The 15,161-nt window shown below is 38.4% G+C and overlaps 1 protein-coding gene across 1 annotated transcript in view; it reads right to left on the bottom strand.

Moving 5' to 3' along the window:
* Positions 1-15,161, bottom strand: part of LOC137619745 (protein arginine N-methyltransferase 6-like) — a 32,298-nt gene that overhangs the window by 13,574 nt on the left and 3,563 nt on the right. The window contains exons 2-4 of the mRNA XM_068350049.1: positions 12,392-12,558; positions 9,982-10,241; positions 4,375-4,511 (exon numbers count right to left, since the gene is read on the bottom strand). Coding sequence (XP_068206150.1) covers positions 4,375-4,511; positions 9,982-10,241; positions 12,392-12,543 — 549 coding nt within the window. The 5' untranslated portion in view covers positions 12,544-12,558. The remainder of the gene's footprint in view (positions 1-4,374; positions 4,512-9,981; positions 10,242-12,391; positions 12,559-15,161) is intronic.

The following is a 15,161-nucleotide window of genomic DNA, read 5'->3' as shown; positions in this document are numbered from 1 at the left end:
CGCCAAATAACTGCTACTCACACTGTCGACAAACTCCCTAGATACCTCACTACTTTGTTTTTACATACTGTACTTTAATCACTACTGTATCTTATATAATTATAATTTTACGGTTACTTACTGTGCAAACTCATAGTTTTACACCACTATCTCGATAAACTCCCAAATCATCTAAACCATAGATTAAACTATTTATAAATTTCCTCTACTCTTCACAGTTAAATTCTTATAATTTAACCACCTAATTTTATTATTTCTTTTAGTAAGAATAGTATTATGGTGTCCATCAAGGAAACATTGAAGTAAACCTATCGATTTGCTGATCATTTTAATATGTTCTTAATTCTATTTTCCTAAACAATTTGACAGTTTCAGAAAAGTTCTTAAACTGACCTCGTCCTTGGCAGGAAAGATTTGATTTTTCAGTAGGCCTACTGATTTTTCTGGTTCTGAATTAAAACACAAAAAGACGCCAAGTTCCTTTGAAGCAGCCAATAAGAAATTTCTGACAATGTACAGTAGTTGCTTAATATAAACATAGTTAATACTAACGTTCATGGCACCCCCAACCACATCTAACATTAAAAAATATATTACAAAGACAAGCGAATGCTTTATGAGCCATTAGAATAAGGGTCATTTTCAAATGCTTAGCTGTATGAACCTGTGATCACTAATTTGAAGTTTTCTTGGCAACCCTGTGATCACTAACTTGGCATCGCTTCATTCCCATATAGTACCTAAAAGTAAGCCCCTACAGACCATTTTGAGATACAGCTAATACCAGTGCCGCCCCTCAATATCTTTTCTCTTCAGATCTGGATAAATTGCGCAGATGACCAGATTTTCCCCCCAAAGACCGGAAATCCGGTAAAACCGGGATGTCTGGCATCCCTGGGCATTATAATAATAATCTAAGTCAAACTGTGAATGTATATTATTATTATTATTATCAATATCATTATTATTATTATTACTTGCTAAACTAAAACCCTAGTTTGAAAAGCAGGACGCTATTAGCCAAGGGCTCCAACAGGGAAAATAGACCAGTGAAGAAATAAAAATGGAAAAATTAAATATTTTAAGAACAGCAACATCAAAATAAATATTTCCTATATTAACTATAAAAACTTTAATAAAATAAGAGTAAGAGAAATAAGATAAAAGTGTGCGCCAGAGTGTACCCTCAAGCAAGAGAACTCCAACCCAAGACAGTGGAAGGCCATTGTACACAGGCTATGGCACTACCCAAGACTAGAGAACATTGGTTTGATTTTGGAGTGTCCTTATCCTAGAAGAGCTGCTTACCATAGCTAACGTCTCTCTTACCCTTACCAAAAGGAAAGTGGCCACTGAACAATTACAGTGCAGTAGTTAACCCCTTGAGAGAAGAATTGTTTGGTAATCTCAGTGTTGTCAAGTGTATGAGGACAGAGGAGAATATGTAAAGAATAGGCCAGACTATTCGGTGTTTGTGTAGACAAAGGGAAAATGAACCATAACCAGAGAGAAGGATCTAATGTAATACTGTCTGGCCAGTCAAAGGACCCATAACTTTCTAGCGGTAGTATCTCAACGTGTGGCTGGTGCCCTGGCCAACCAACTACCTACTATGATTGTATGTATGTGTGTGGATAGTAAATAAAATAAAACATGAGTACTAGTGTTTGATTCTGGTCCATAGTACCCTAAAGCACAAGACAACGATATTTCTTTGGTATACCCTGTTATATTGAATTCCTTTTTACAAGTTTAACATGAAACCCCTTAGGACCAAACAGTTTCTAACCAAAAAATCACAAATTTCTAAGTAATTTGTATTTTTCCTAACATACTTACCTAGAACTACCTTCTTAGGAGTTACTGGTTAACTCTACCTAACCGACCAGCTTTTTGTATAGTTTACCCTCTTCCCGTTTTCTACGGGGTCAACCTCTGGCCCAAACAGTTCCTAACCAAAAAACTAATATTCTAAAACAAAAAAATTACAATTATATAGAAAATGAAAAACCACAGCTAAAGAGCTAAAAACTAATGTACAGGCAAATGTATGGGACCTAAATGACATAAAAACTTCCTTGAATTCAGTAAATACAAGTCCTCAACTTACAAACTTAATTGGGTCCTAGAAACTGGAAGCCAAATTTTGATGAATTTTGGCCTAGGGGAGGCCTAACCTGAATCTCATGCCTATGATTTCCAGCCACAAAAGTCAACAAATAGTTGGGTCTCATATGAAATAGATATCAGGTTATTACAAATTTTGTTTTGCTACTGTATTAACCCTTTTACCCCCAAAGGACGTACTGGTACGTTTCACAAAACTCATCCCTTTACCCCCATGGACGTACCGGTACGTCCTTGCAAAAAAATGCTATAAAATTTTTTTTTTTTTCATATTTTTGATAATTTGTTGAGAAAATTCAGGCATTTTCCAAGAGAATGAGACCAACCTGGAGGAGAAAGTTCTCGCAGTGGAGGACAGCGGATATAGAAGAAATTGGAAACGGCTTTCCAGAAATAGCGACCCTGCATAGCTTGAAAAACTTTATTATTATCATTATTATTATCAAATGCTAAGCTACAACCCTAGTTAGAAAAGCAGGATGCTATAAGCCCAGGGGATCCAACAAGGAATATAGCCCAGTGAAAAAAGGAAATACTGTAAGGAAAAGTAAAATATTTTAAGAATAGTAACAACATTAAAATTAATATTTCCTATATAAACTTTAAAAACTATAACAAAACAACAGGAAGAGAAACTAGATACAACAGTGTGCCCTAGTGTACCCTCAAGCAAGAGAACTCTAACCCAAGACAGTGGAATACCATGGTACAGAGGCTATGGCACTACCCAAGACTACAGAACAATGGTTTGATTTTGGAGTGTCGAAAAAGAAGAAGAGGAAGAGTAAAACAACCCTTAATAAAAGAGAGAGAGAGAGAGAGAGAGAGAGAGAGAGAGAGAGAGAGAGAGAGAGAGAGAGAGAGAGAGAGAGAGAGAGAGAGACTTATACAAAAGCTTAGCTAGACTGATTCTCTGTTTGCTAGTGGTCTCCTTGCTATATTATATGCTAAGTTCCCCTACTTTCGATTGGCGTATGATACAGTATCAGCATTCTAGCATACTTAGAGGAAAAGGAAATTGGTGTAAAGGGAAAAGTTAATCTATTTTTAATTTCCAATATCATCTTTTTTAGTTAATAGCAAGGTGTTAAGATTAGGGAAAATAAAAAAATAATGGAAATGAATTAAAAGAGCAATGAGTAAAGGAACAAAAGACTGTAAATACTGTAGTTAAAATATCTGAGGACTCCATGTTATAGCGAGTGCTCCTGCACATGCAGGAATAATAACAGAAGAACTTCAAAAGTTCTAATTTGAGCAGGCTGACATAAGTCTTCTTATAGTTTATACACGAAATATCTATTTTAATGTTAATGCTTTACAAATATTTTATCTTAATTGTTCTTCTTATATCGTTTATTTCCTCATTTCCTTTCCTCGCTGGGCTATTTTGCCCTGTTGGAACCCTTAGGCTTATAGCATTCTGCTTTTCCAACTAGAGTTGTAGCTTAGCTAATAATAATAATACTAATAATAATAATAATAATAATAGCTGTGGCTGCTTAAGACTAAGTGACCCACCCAAATGTATGGAACTACAGCATTGGAAGATTTATTCTTTTAGAGGAACTGAAGCCTCTATCAGAAATCAGTGTGCACAAAAGGGGCTAATTATAAATAAAGAAGGTCCTCTACTTACAAACTTAATTGATTCCAGGAATCTGTTTGTAATTGTTTGTAATCCAAATTTCGTTAAAATTTTGGCCTTGGGTAACCTAAATTCTAAGCCTATGATTTCCGGCTAAAAAAAGTCAACAAATAGTCGGGTTCCATATGAAATAGATATCAGGGTATTACAAATATTGTTCTGCTAACTGTATTAACCCTTTTACCCCCAATGGACGTACTGGTACATTTCACAAAACTCATCCCTTTACCCCCATGGACGTACTGGTACGTCCTTGCAAAAAACTGCTATTTAAATTTTTTTTTGCATAATTTTGATAATTTTTTGAGAAACTTCAGGCATTTTCCGAGAGAATGAGACCAACCTGACCTCTATATGACAAAAATTAAGGCTGTTAGAGCAATTTAAAAAAAATATACTGCAAAAGGTGCTTGAAAAAAAATAACCCCTGGGGGTTAAGGGTTGGAAATTTCCAAATAGCCTGAGGGTAAAAGGGTTAAAGTTTTTCTTTATATTATCTGTCATTTTCAGTTGGATTTGAGTTTGAATCCGAATGTATGTAAGTTGAGGGCCTCCTGTAATGGGTATGGGATGAAACAACTCATAATTCTAACACTTACAGGTTTCAACCACTTGTCTCTCACATAAAGAACGGATGGAAGCATCGTCTCGTACAACATCATGTAACCCATCCACTCACTAACAATGACATCAACCTTCTCAGGTAGCTCCACATCTTCAGCTTTAGCTTGTATTACTGTAAAGATCAGATTATTTGTAGCTTAAAGTCATTTAAAAAGGCAAAAATAAAAAAATAATCTTTCAATTTCTTTGCAGTGTTTGTTTTAATTCTAAAAAAATTTTTCTTCTACATCAATGCATTACTTTCAAAATGGCAAATCTTTAGTTAATGCCAATTGCATTTACTAAATGGTGAACCTAAGAAGCTTAAGCTCAAAAGATTCCTACATTAAAAAACAACTTTTAAAACCAACGTATCTACTTTTTATCAGGTGCATAACAAGCTTTCTGGTAAACATACACCCAAAACTTCCATTTTTCACACTTTTATCTGCTGGTTAGCTTGTATTCTCAACATGCTTCAGTTCATTTTAAAATAAGACAACTCTATCGTACACCTTTGGTTACATGTTTGGACTCTTGAGGTTTACATACAATGGAAATGTTCCATACCAACTAATCACACTTTCCTTGCTTCAAGTACCTCAAGTCAAGCACCATTTCACAATTAGTCATACTGTATAACAATATCATTCATTCTAACTTTCCTCATTTTTATAAACAATTGTACATACATATATACCAAGGCACTTCCCACAATTTTGGGGGGTAGCCGACATCAAACAAATGAAACAAAAAAGGGGACGTCTCCTCTCTACGTTCCTCCCAGCCTGACAAGGGACTCAACCGAGTTCGGCTGGTACTGCTAGGGTGGCACAGCCCACCCTCCCACATTATCCACCACAGATGAAGCTTCATAATGCTGAATCCCCTACTGCTGCTACCTCCGCGGTCATCTAAGGCACCGGAGGAAGCAGCAGAGCCTACCGGAACTGCGTCAAAATCGCTCGCCATTCATTCCTATTTCTAGCACGCTCTCATGCCTCTCTCACATCTTTCCTCATGTCACCCAGAGCTTCCTTCACTCCATCCATCCACCCAAACCTTGGCCTTCTTCTTGTACTTCTCCCATCTACTCTTGCATTCATCACCTTCTTTAGCAGACAGCCATTTTCCAATCTCTCAACATGGACAAACCACCTCAACACACTCATATCCACTCTAGCTGCTAACTCATTTCTTACACCCGTTCTCACCCTCACTACTTCGTTCCTAACCCTATCTACTCGCGATACACCAGCCATACTCCTTAGACACTTCATCTCAAACACATTCAATTTCTGTCTCTCCATCACTTTCATTCCCCACAACTCCGATCCATACATCACAGTTGGTACAATCACTTTCTCATACAGAACTCTCTTTACATTCATGCCCAACCCACTATTTTTTACTACTCCCTTAAACAATTGTAATGCCATAAAAGCTCTTACTAGCTTCTATATCTCCACCAGTTGCAAACTTTCTTCTTTGACCTTTTAAATTACTGTAATTCCTTTCAACTTCTCACTTCCATCAATGAACAGTTATCACCTGCAACCACTGTAATTTACACCAACTTACATTACACCCATAAAAACATCAGTGTACTTCTGCTCTTTTTGTAATTTACTCCACTGTACAGCAATTGAATGAAAGGTGAAAATATGGACACAATAAATTTTTAGATGGGCAATTAAATGGAAACAAAACAAATCAAATACATGGAGTAAAAACAATCATTTCAATATTTACCTGGAGTTCATGTGATATTCATTCCTTAATGGTTGGCTTTGACTTGGAAAAGTATTACAAAAAATTTTTAGCATATGTAAAAGCTTTCGTTCCAAGCTGGAGTAAGCCGGGGGGAAGAGCAGTAGTGCAAATGAATAATGTCGCCTTCCAGCTTCCTCCTATTTTGATTCTCAATGATTCTAATACACAAAAGGAAACTGTGAAGAAAATCACATTTCTTTTTTTTTTTATCACAGTTTGCTGGATGCTTCAATGGTCAGAACAAAAGCGCCAAGATAGAAAAACCACTTCTTCCCCAAATGATCAAAATTGATGAGACATGATGGTGAAAGGAGACTTCACCCTACATAAAGAGTGAAATCCCTTTTTAAGGATTTACTCTAAGAAGTTTGAAGGATTCACAGAACTTTGAAAGTTTTAGTGGTCTTTCTCCCCATTAAATGAGGGCACAAATAGGTACCAATCAATAGGGAGATTTGGTCTGAGTCTTGAATGTCTCCTGTCAATCAGCCTTCCTGGACTTCTTAGAAGTACCTGAATCTGAAGAATCTAGCAAAGACGAGAAGACCACACAAGCTTCTTCTTGCCAGCCTTCTTCAGAGTTGAGGTCTTGGAAACCACAGACCACACTCGCATGGAGGAATAGACCACAGAGGACTCTTCAAAAGCATCGGTGACAACACCAGCAGATTCCACACCCTTAAACACCACAAGAGAAGCAGGAAGCAGGACGACGCTGTAGAGGCAGCCTTAGAGGTACCAGCAAAAAAAAAAAAAAAAAAAATTCCTACAAACGGAGCAACAGCAAGGCCCAAGAAAGACCGCCTTTTTTAGGTTCAGGCTGTCTTTGTCGTCATACAGCCATAAATAGTAAGCAGATGAACTGCTAACAGTCATATCCCTGCAAAAGGGACAAGGATGATGAGATTAATGGCAGGTTTGCAAATGAACCTGTCAACTTTTGCAGCTTATCTGAAAAACCAGCGTATCCTTCTTATGTACTTTTCATTTAATTTATCCAGGTTTATCAAAATATCACAAATTGTCTTATCAATTTGTATTTTTTCCCAACTATACAAACCTAATACTTGCAAGAGAAGTATGACTTCAATGAGGATGTAACGGTCTTTAAGCTTTTCAACGAGGTAAATACAGAAACCTTCGACCTACATTTGGAGACTCATCATAGGAGGGCCGAAGTCCCTGTAACTCAAATGGCAGGTTAACTGACCCAGGAAATGTCCATACATTTCATGCACCCTTCCCCTTGTTTGGGAGGAAGGGGGAGATAGTTTAATACAATACTCATCTGTAAAGAAACGTTACTTGGTCGTGAGTGACTTCTTCCCTCCAAAGGAGAAGAAAGAAAGAGGAGAAAAAACCAGACATTTTACCCCATCTTTTAGAATTATGTTGCAGCTGCTATCTCAGACGAGATGCTACTTGTCCCGTGAGGGAGATAGGTTCACAACACAACTTGTTGAGTAGCTACTGCAGGACCAGGAATAAGGTTATCCAGGGACCTGTGAGTTAACTCCCTTGGGTAGTGTGCAGTGAAGGTTATCTGTTGTATCAGACTCCTACCTTTGAACTAGCACCACTGACAAGTTCTTCCTGAAGGTTAGGTTAAATCTGACATCTCTGACACCATGGGCTTGAACCAGGGTGGTACTTCCAGAATCTCACTAGATCAGCTAGACTGAAAGTGCACGCGTCAGAAGCAATGTTCTTGGATATCTTCATCTATACTCTTTTGAAGTGAGAAAGCCTCTGGTAATCCACAAGGGGTACAGAGATCTCTAAGAAGGGTTACCGTGTCCTTGCGGGACAGAGTCATCCTGTGCCCCACTTGTAAGGCGGTGATTGAGAAGGACATGAGATTGGAATTGTGTTGGGCTACAAGCTGGCTGGCTCCATTTAGGATGGGCCAAAGTCATACAAAATGTCACGCTGTATACACATCGCAATGCCGAGGCTGAGGCTCACGAATAGTCTAAGGGGTCAAAATATTATATGATACCTAGTCAGTGGTACAGGAAGGTGTCACGTGCAAAGGGATAGTTTCAAACAAAGGCTAAACACAAAGTAAATGCGCAGGAAGTACGTCGGATGTTGCTGACTTATGACTTTGTCTCCCTGATCCATAGGTTTTGTGGGAAGCAGTTCGAGCCATTTTCAATATCGCTTGGTATTTGCCGACCCAAGCACACGTGTACTGAATCTGTTTCCATGTCAACAGGTACACCGGGGAGAGGGGACGCAGAGTGAGAACCAGTCTGGTGCGGTTACATCACCCGCCACTGCTACCCTTAGGCGAGACAAGCCCTCAGACCCCCCAGCAATGTACGGGAAATAAGAACAACTAGAGTGAGTCGAAGGCCAGTTAAGTTCGAGTCCTACTCATGAGCGGGCAACCCTCACTAGGCCCACCTGCCACAGTAAGCCTACCTCAACCATGGGGGACGTCCGTACGCCATAAGACGTCCAACAATTTCTTTTTGTAATAATGTTAGTCATATAAATGTCTCCCTAAGTGTCCGCTCTCCACATGTGTAAATATTGCATTAGTTAAAAGTTAATTCCATTGTATTTGAATTGATGAAATCATTTAAAAGCCAGCGAGAAGCTTATAGTTCTTCTGTTATGTAATCTCAAGATTTGAAGTTCTATATCACTCGCTTTGAAGAAGATTTACGCTAATTTTTGTTGTGAAAATTAACGAAAACAATAAATCCTCTTACGATGTAAAAATAGTCTAATTCATCGCCTTCTATCATGTATTATTAAGCAATTAACAAACGCCACGTGAGAAAGGTCTGCTCGAGAAACTTGTGCATCATCTCTAAGGGACTCAAGTTTTTGAGGCGAGGAAACCATTTAAAGCTACTGCTGAGCCCAAGCTGATCTTATGAAGGGGGTCAGGTATAAGTTCTTCAGTCTGAGATCTAGCTAAAAGCTGAGTGAACCTTTCACCACAGAGACTGAGCGAAGCTTTTTTGGCAAAGAAAATGAGGATAACCGCAATTATTGCAAAGAGGCTCCGCCCAGCAAAGTATCCCATTTGCAATACCTGACGTAACTACCTTGCTTCCAATTCAATAGCCATTCCAAGACTGCTAAAGACATCTCTGTTTAAGGGTTTAAAGGCTGTTCATGAATGGCAGAGGCAAGGGACTGTGACATTGCCCTAGCAAGCAGGACAATGCCCTAGAGATTAACCATGAATCATATGATCAGCACCAAAGCCCCCTCTCCACCCAAGCTAGAACCAGGGATTGCCAGGCAATGGCTGCTGATGGGCTCCCCCCAAAACCCCCATCCTTAGCTCACAAGAATGGTAAGGTTGCCAACACTAAAGGAACTAACGAGTCTGAGCGGGAACTCAAACCCCCGTCTGGCGATCACCAGGCAGAGACCTTACCAATCAGGCCATGCCAACCTTAAAGGGATAAAGTGTTTTTATATGTATATGTTTACGCAGTTCCGGTAGGCCCTGCTGCTGCCTCCGATGCCTTAGATGACCGCGGAGGTAGCAGCAGTAGGGGATTCAGCGCTATGAAGCTTCATCTGTGGTGGAAATGTGGGAGGGTGGGCTGTGGCACCCTAGCAGTACCAGCTGAACTCGGTCGAGTTCCTTGTTAGGCTGGAGGAACGTAGAGAGTAGAGGTCCCCTTTTTTGTTTTGTTTCATTTGTTGATGTCGGCTACCCTCCAAAATTGGGGGAAGTGCCTTGGTATATGTATGTATATGTATAGGAACAAATCAGCATGCATTTGGAACTACAGTACCTGTACCTGTATTTTTTCTTAAAGCTCGTACAGCAAAGATCCTAAAATACGTAACATATTTACCTGTTATGACATTGCTGTATCCATTAGCTTCGACCAACTGCTTGGCATGCACTGCTATCTTGGAAGCATCAATGGCATAAACCTTTTTCGCCCCAGCCTGGGCACAAAACATACTGAGGATGCCCGTCCCACAGCCCACGTCGACCACTACCTTTCCGTGAATATATTCTTCCATATTTTGAAAGATGGCTTGCTGATACGCATTTGTTCTAACTGTATCTTCAATCATTGTCCTATGAAGCTCCACATCTGAATATGAACTGAAAAGAAGGATCAATAAGGGATAGCAAATAATGCTGAAATATTATAAATCACATTTTTCACTTTTGAATGGTTCTATCTCAAGGAATGTTAGAATACATACTCGTAACATCAATCAAAGCAGAGTTTACTATGTGAAGTTCACATTGCGTCCTGAAATTCAACCTTTTTTAAATTACTGTATAAACATATTTCATTAACCCTTTTACCCCCAGGCTATTTGGAAATTTCCAACCCTTAACCCCCAGGGGGTTATTTTTTTCCCAGCACATTTTGCAGTATATATTTTTTTAAATTGCTCCAACAGCCTTAATTTTTGTCATAGAGAGGTCAGGTTAGTCTCATTCTCTTGGAAAATGCCTGAATTTTCTCAAAAAATTATCAAAAATATGAAAAAAAAATATTTTTATAGCATTTTTTTGCAAGGACGTACCGGTACGTCCATGGGGGTAAAGGGATGGCTTTTGGGAAACGTACCAGTACGTCCTTTGGGGGTAAAAGGGTTAATATAAAAAAATGCTTTATATCTTCAGTTGCCTTCATTAATATAGACAGTCAAACCTATTTCCTATTCTATATTTCCTCCTTATGAAATGTATCTAGTCACAAGAATATTCTAACTATGTGGTCTTGTTAAACTACAGAATAATAATAACTAGCATAACAAATAACTTGGTATTCCTCTTACCACTCATTAGCATTGTAACTTCAACTCAAAGTAGTGTGAGGTTACCAACCTTAACTCAAGTAGTGTAAAGTTGCCACCGTGAATGTAAAGAGAAGGGAATATTTGGCATGACTTACATAATATCAAAGAAACTAAAAATTTGTAAGATATAAGAAATTTCTACGTTTGTACTTGAGTTTTAACCCTTTTACCCCCAATGGACGTACTGGTACGTTTCACAAAAGCCATCCCTTTACCCCCATGGACGTACTGGTGCGTCCTTGCAAAAAAAATGCTATAAAAATGTTTTTTTCATATTCTTTATATTATTTTAGAAAATTCAGGCATTTTCCAAGAGAATGAGACCAACCTGATCTCTCTATGACAAAAATTAAGACTTATAGAGCAATTTAAAAAAAATATACTGCAAAATGTGCTGGGAAAAAAATAACCCCCTGGGGGTTAAGGGTTGGAAATTTCCAAATAGCCTGGGGGTTAAAGGGTTAATCAAACTGTGTTAATGGTAGCTACAGTACAGTACTAACCAATGGGAGAAGTACGAGTGTACGTCTAAATAATCAAAATAAACAACAGAGCATACTGTACATAGGAGGGGGAGTACAATTAGCACAGAACTAAAACTGTTGGAAAAAGTATAAAATATTGAGTATTTTTCTTGATGAAGCTTACCCGAGTCACATGGCTAGTATCAACAAAGAATGAACTTGACCTTAACCCTTTTACCCCCAGGCTATTTGGAAATTTCCAACCCTTAACCCCCAGGGGGTTATTTTTTTCCCAGGACATTTTGCATAATATTTTTTTAAAATTGCTCTAACAGCCTTAATTTTTGTCATAGAGAGGTCAGGTTGGTCTCATTCTCTTGGAAAATGCCTGAATTTTCTCAAAAAAAATATCAAAAGTGTGAAAAATGATTTTCTATAGCATTTTTTTGCAAGGACGTACCGGTACGTCCATGGGGGTAAAGGGATGGCTTTTGTGAAACGTACCAGTACGTCCTTTGGGGGCAAAAGGGTTATGAACGTTCTCAGTCCTTCATCTCACTCAGGAAGCTCCCTGTGCTGGACCGATACCATTACCAAAAATATTTAAGTCAGCAAACCCAATTCGGAGAGTTAAAACTTAACCCTTTTACAAAACTCATCCCTTAACCCCCATTGACGTACCAGTACGTCCTTGCAAAAAACTGCTATTTACATTTTTTTTGCATATTTTTGATAACTTTATGAAAAAATTTGGCCATTTTCCAAAATAATGACACCAACCTGACCTCTCTATGACGAAAATTAAGGCTGTTGGCGCAATTTAAAAAAAATATATTGCAAAATGTGCTTGAAAAACAAAAAAAAAAACGCCTGGGGGTTAAGGGTTGGAAAGTTCCAAATAGCGTCGGGGGGTAAAAGGGTTAACAGCTAATCATTTAATGTATTCAGGGGGAAGAACTATACACCACATACTTACGCAAAGTAACTCTCATCAATGAACTTCTCTTTTTCAGTGGTGCCATTCTTCAAGTCATTAACGCCAACCCCATTTTCAGATCCTCGTCGTTTCTTAGTCTGCGGCACCGAGGCTTCTATTCCAGGGACAGGATTCTCAGCAGCTGCTTCCATTTTGAGGTCTAACACCTGAAATAATGACTGCATTTAGTGAGATATCAATATTCATAACTAGTGGATGCGACATGTCAAAATTGACAGCTAAATATGTAGAGAGATATGCACACAAGCACTGATTCAACCATAGACTCCTTTAAGGAAGGACTGGAACGTCCCCTGCTCGGGGTTTTTAACTTGAGTCTGGACTAAAATGACTTATAGAAGGGCTAGAAACACGTTCTCTGGATCAATATGGGGGTTTATGAGGATGGTGAGTTCAATAGTAACATTTTCAACACCACCTGGGGTCGTCATTTATCAAGGTCAAATTTGTGAATTTTGGTAATTCTTGCTCGTTTTTTGTGTGTAACTCATAAATGGTGAGATAGCTGATTATAATATGAGGCAAGTCTGCAGAGCTGTCCGAATTTAATATATATTGTCATATATCGTCCTTCAAGAAAGGACTGGAACGTCCCCTGATCGGGGTTTTTAACTTGAGTCTGAAGGATTAACTTGAGTCCTGGACTAAAATGACTTCTAAGAAGGGCTAGAAACACGTTCTCTGAGTCAAAATGAGGGTTTTTGAGGACGGGGAGTTCAATAGTGACATTTTCAACACCACCTGGGGTCATCTTCATCATCTTCAAGGTCAAAAGGTCATATTTCAAGGTCAATATAGTGAATTTTGGTCATTTTTACTAGTTTTTGTGTGTAACTCATAGATGGTGAGGGATGGCTGATTATAATAAGAGGCACTGTAGTTCTGTCCAAATTTAATATATATTGTCAAATATTGTATTACTCAAACATTCCAAACAAGCCCTAAAACAATGAAACACTAAAATAAGAAATAAAGAACGGTATTTCTCATCACAACAAAACTCAAAGACATTAATATTATCCACAAATGTTTCTATGTCCTTCTGAGGAAAGAGACGTAGCCTCCAGCACTAGGGCATTCCTCTGTTCAACTTTTCCGGAGAATAAAGAATGGCATCCCTTCTCTTCGAGACAAAGTTGGCCCGCTGGTTAGCTAACTGGCGTGCAAAGGTCACTGCCTTCGCAACAGATGGAACCAACTTACTGTACTTTGTCGATGCATCAGGATTTAACAAATCTTGAGTGATGGCGAAGTAAGAGACAGCAACAGACCATTGGTCGATCAGAAGCTGCCTGGACACTGATCATGGAAGAGGTTTCTATAGGAGCAAATTCAAAGGCGAAAAAGACTGTGCCTTCCACCTTGAATCTCTCTACACGTAAAACCTCCTTCAAAGTAGAAACTGCGAGATTAACACATGGTCTCCCACCTAAAGTACGTAGAATCTCTTCATCGATAGAGTGAGGGAGATAGCATCTCACTCGACCCGCTAGACAGCATTGAATTCTCAGACACAGGTCTGCGAACGCACTCCCTCCAAGGCCATTTGACCAATTTCAATAACGTCTTTTGATCCTTATGAGGTGCCAAAGTAGCGATCACAGACCACAGAGCCAACTGTCACTTCCAGACGCAAGGTCTGGCCGCACGGAGAAAGAACGAGCGATCTCATTCCCTAATGAACGAAAATGTAGGAGCATTGAGTCCCTCGTTAGGCAAAGAGGAACAATGAGAAAAAATCCTGTTTTGTTAAGTCTGTTGCCTCCAAAAATTGGGAGAAATGCTATGGTAGATAGATAAATCGACTTCTCTTGTAGTTTTTTTAAATCCTTATTTCCTTTTCCCACTGGGCTATTTTTCCCTATTGGAGCCATTGACGTTATAGCATCATGCTTTTCCAACCAGGGTTGTAGCCTGACTACTACTACTACTACTACTACTACTACTACTACTACTACTACTACTACTACTACTAATAATAATAATAATAATAATAAAAGCTACAAGAATGATTATGATTAATACCAGCTTATACACAAGCCTGTTAACCTTCTTGCGACTCTATCTGAAACCACTGCAAATCCTTGTGCTTTCCATTAAATATGGAACGAGAAAACAAAAAAATCGAAAACAACCTATATTTAGCGGTCAAAGTCAAAATTATTAGTCTTGTTGGCAGATGGGTGGTTGGAACTTTCCCACCATCTGCTGGTAGTTCTAACTACCTTGTTAAATTCTAATGGTTGTGCTAGCTTAATAACAAGTTGTGGAATGATCTTCCAAATCGGGTAATTGAATCGGTAAAACTTCAAAAAGTTCAAACTTGCAGTCTTTTTATAGTTTACGTATGAAAGATCTATTCTAATGTTGTTACTGTTCTTGAAGTATTTTATTTTAATTGTTTATAACTTCTCATATGGTTTATTTATTTCCTTTCCTAGCTGGGCTATTTTTTCCTGTTGGAGCCCTTGGGCTTAGAGCATCATGCTTTTCCAACTAAGGTTGTAGCTTAGCAAGTAATAATAATAATAATAATAATATAATAATAATTATAATAATAACAGACCTTTTATATACAAACTATAAAAACTTATGTCAGCTTATTCAACATAAAAACATTCACTGCAAGTTTGAACTTTTAAAGTTCCACTGCTTCAACCACCCAATTAGGAAAATCATTCCACAACATGGTCATAACTGGAATAAAACTTCTAAAATACAGTGTAGTATTGAGCCTCATGATGGAGAA

The sequence above is a fragment of the Palaemon carinicauda genome, chromosome 26 (assembly GCF_036898095.1).
Source record: "Palaemon carinicauda isolate YSFRI2023 chromosome 26, ASM3689809v2, whole genome shotgun sequence".
NCBI classification, from domain to species: domain Eukaryota; kingdom Metazoa; phylum Arthropoda; class Malacostraca; order Decapoda; family Palaemonidae; genus Palaemon; species Palaemon carinicauda.
The sequence above is the reverse complement of the archived record's forward strand: the minus strand, read 5'-3'. Positions and strand labels throughout refer to the sequence as shown.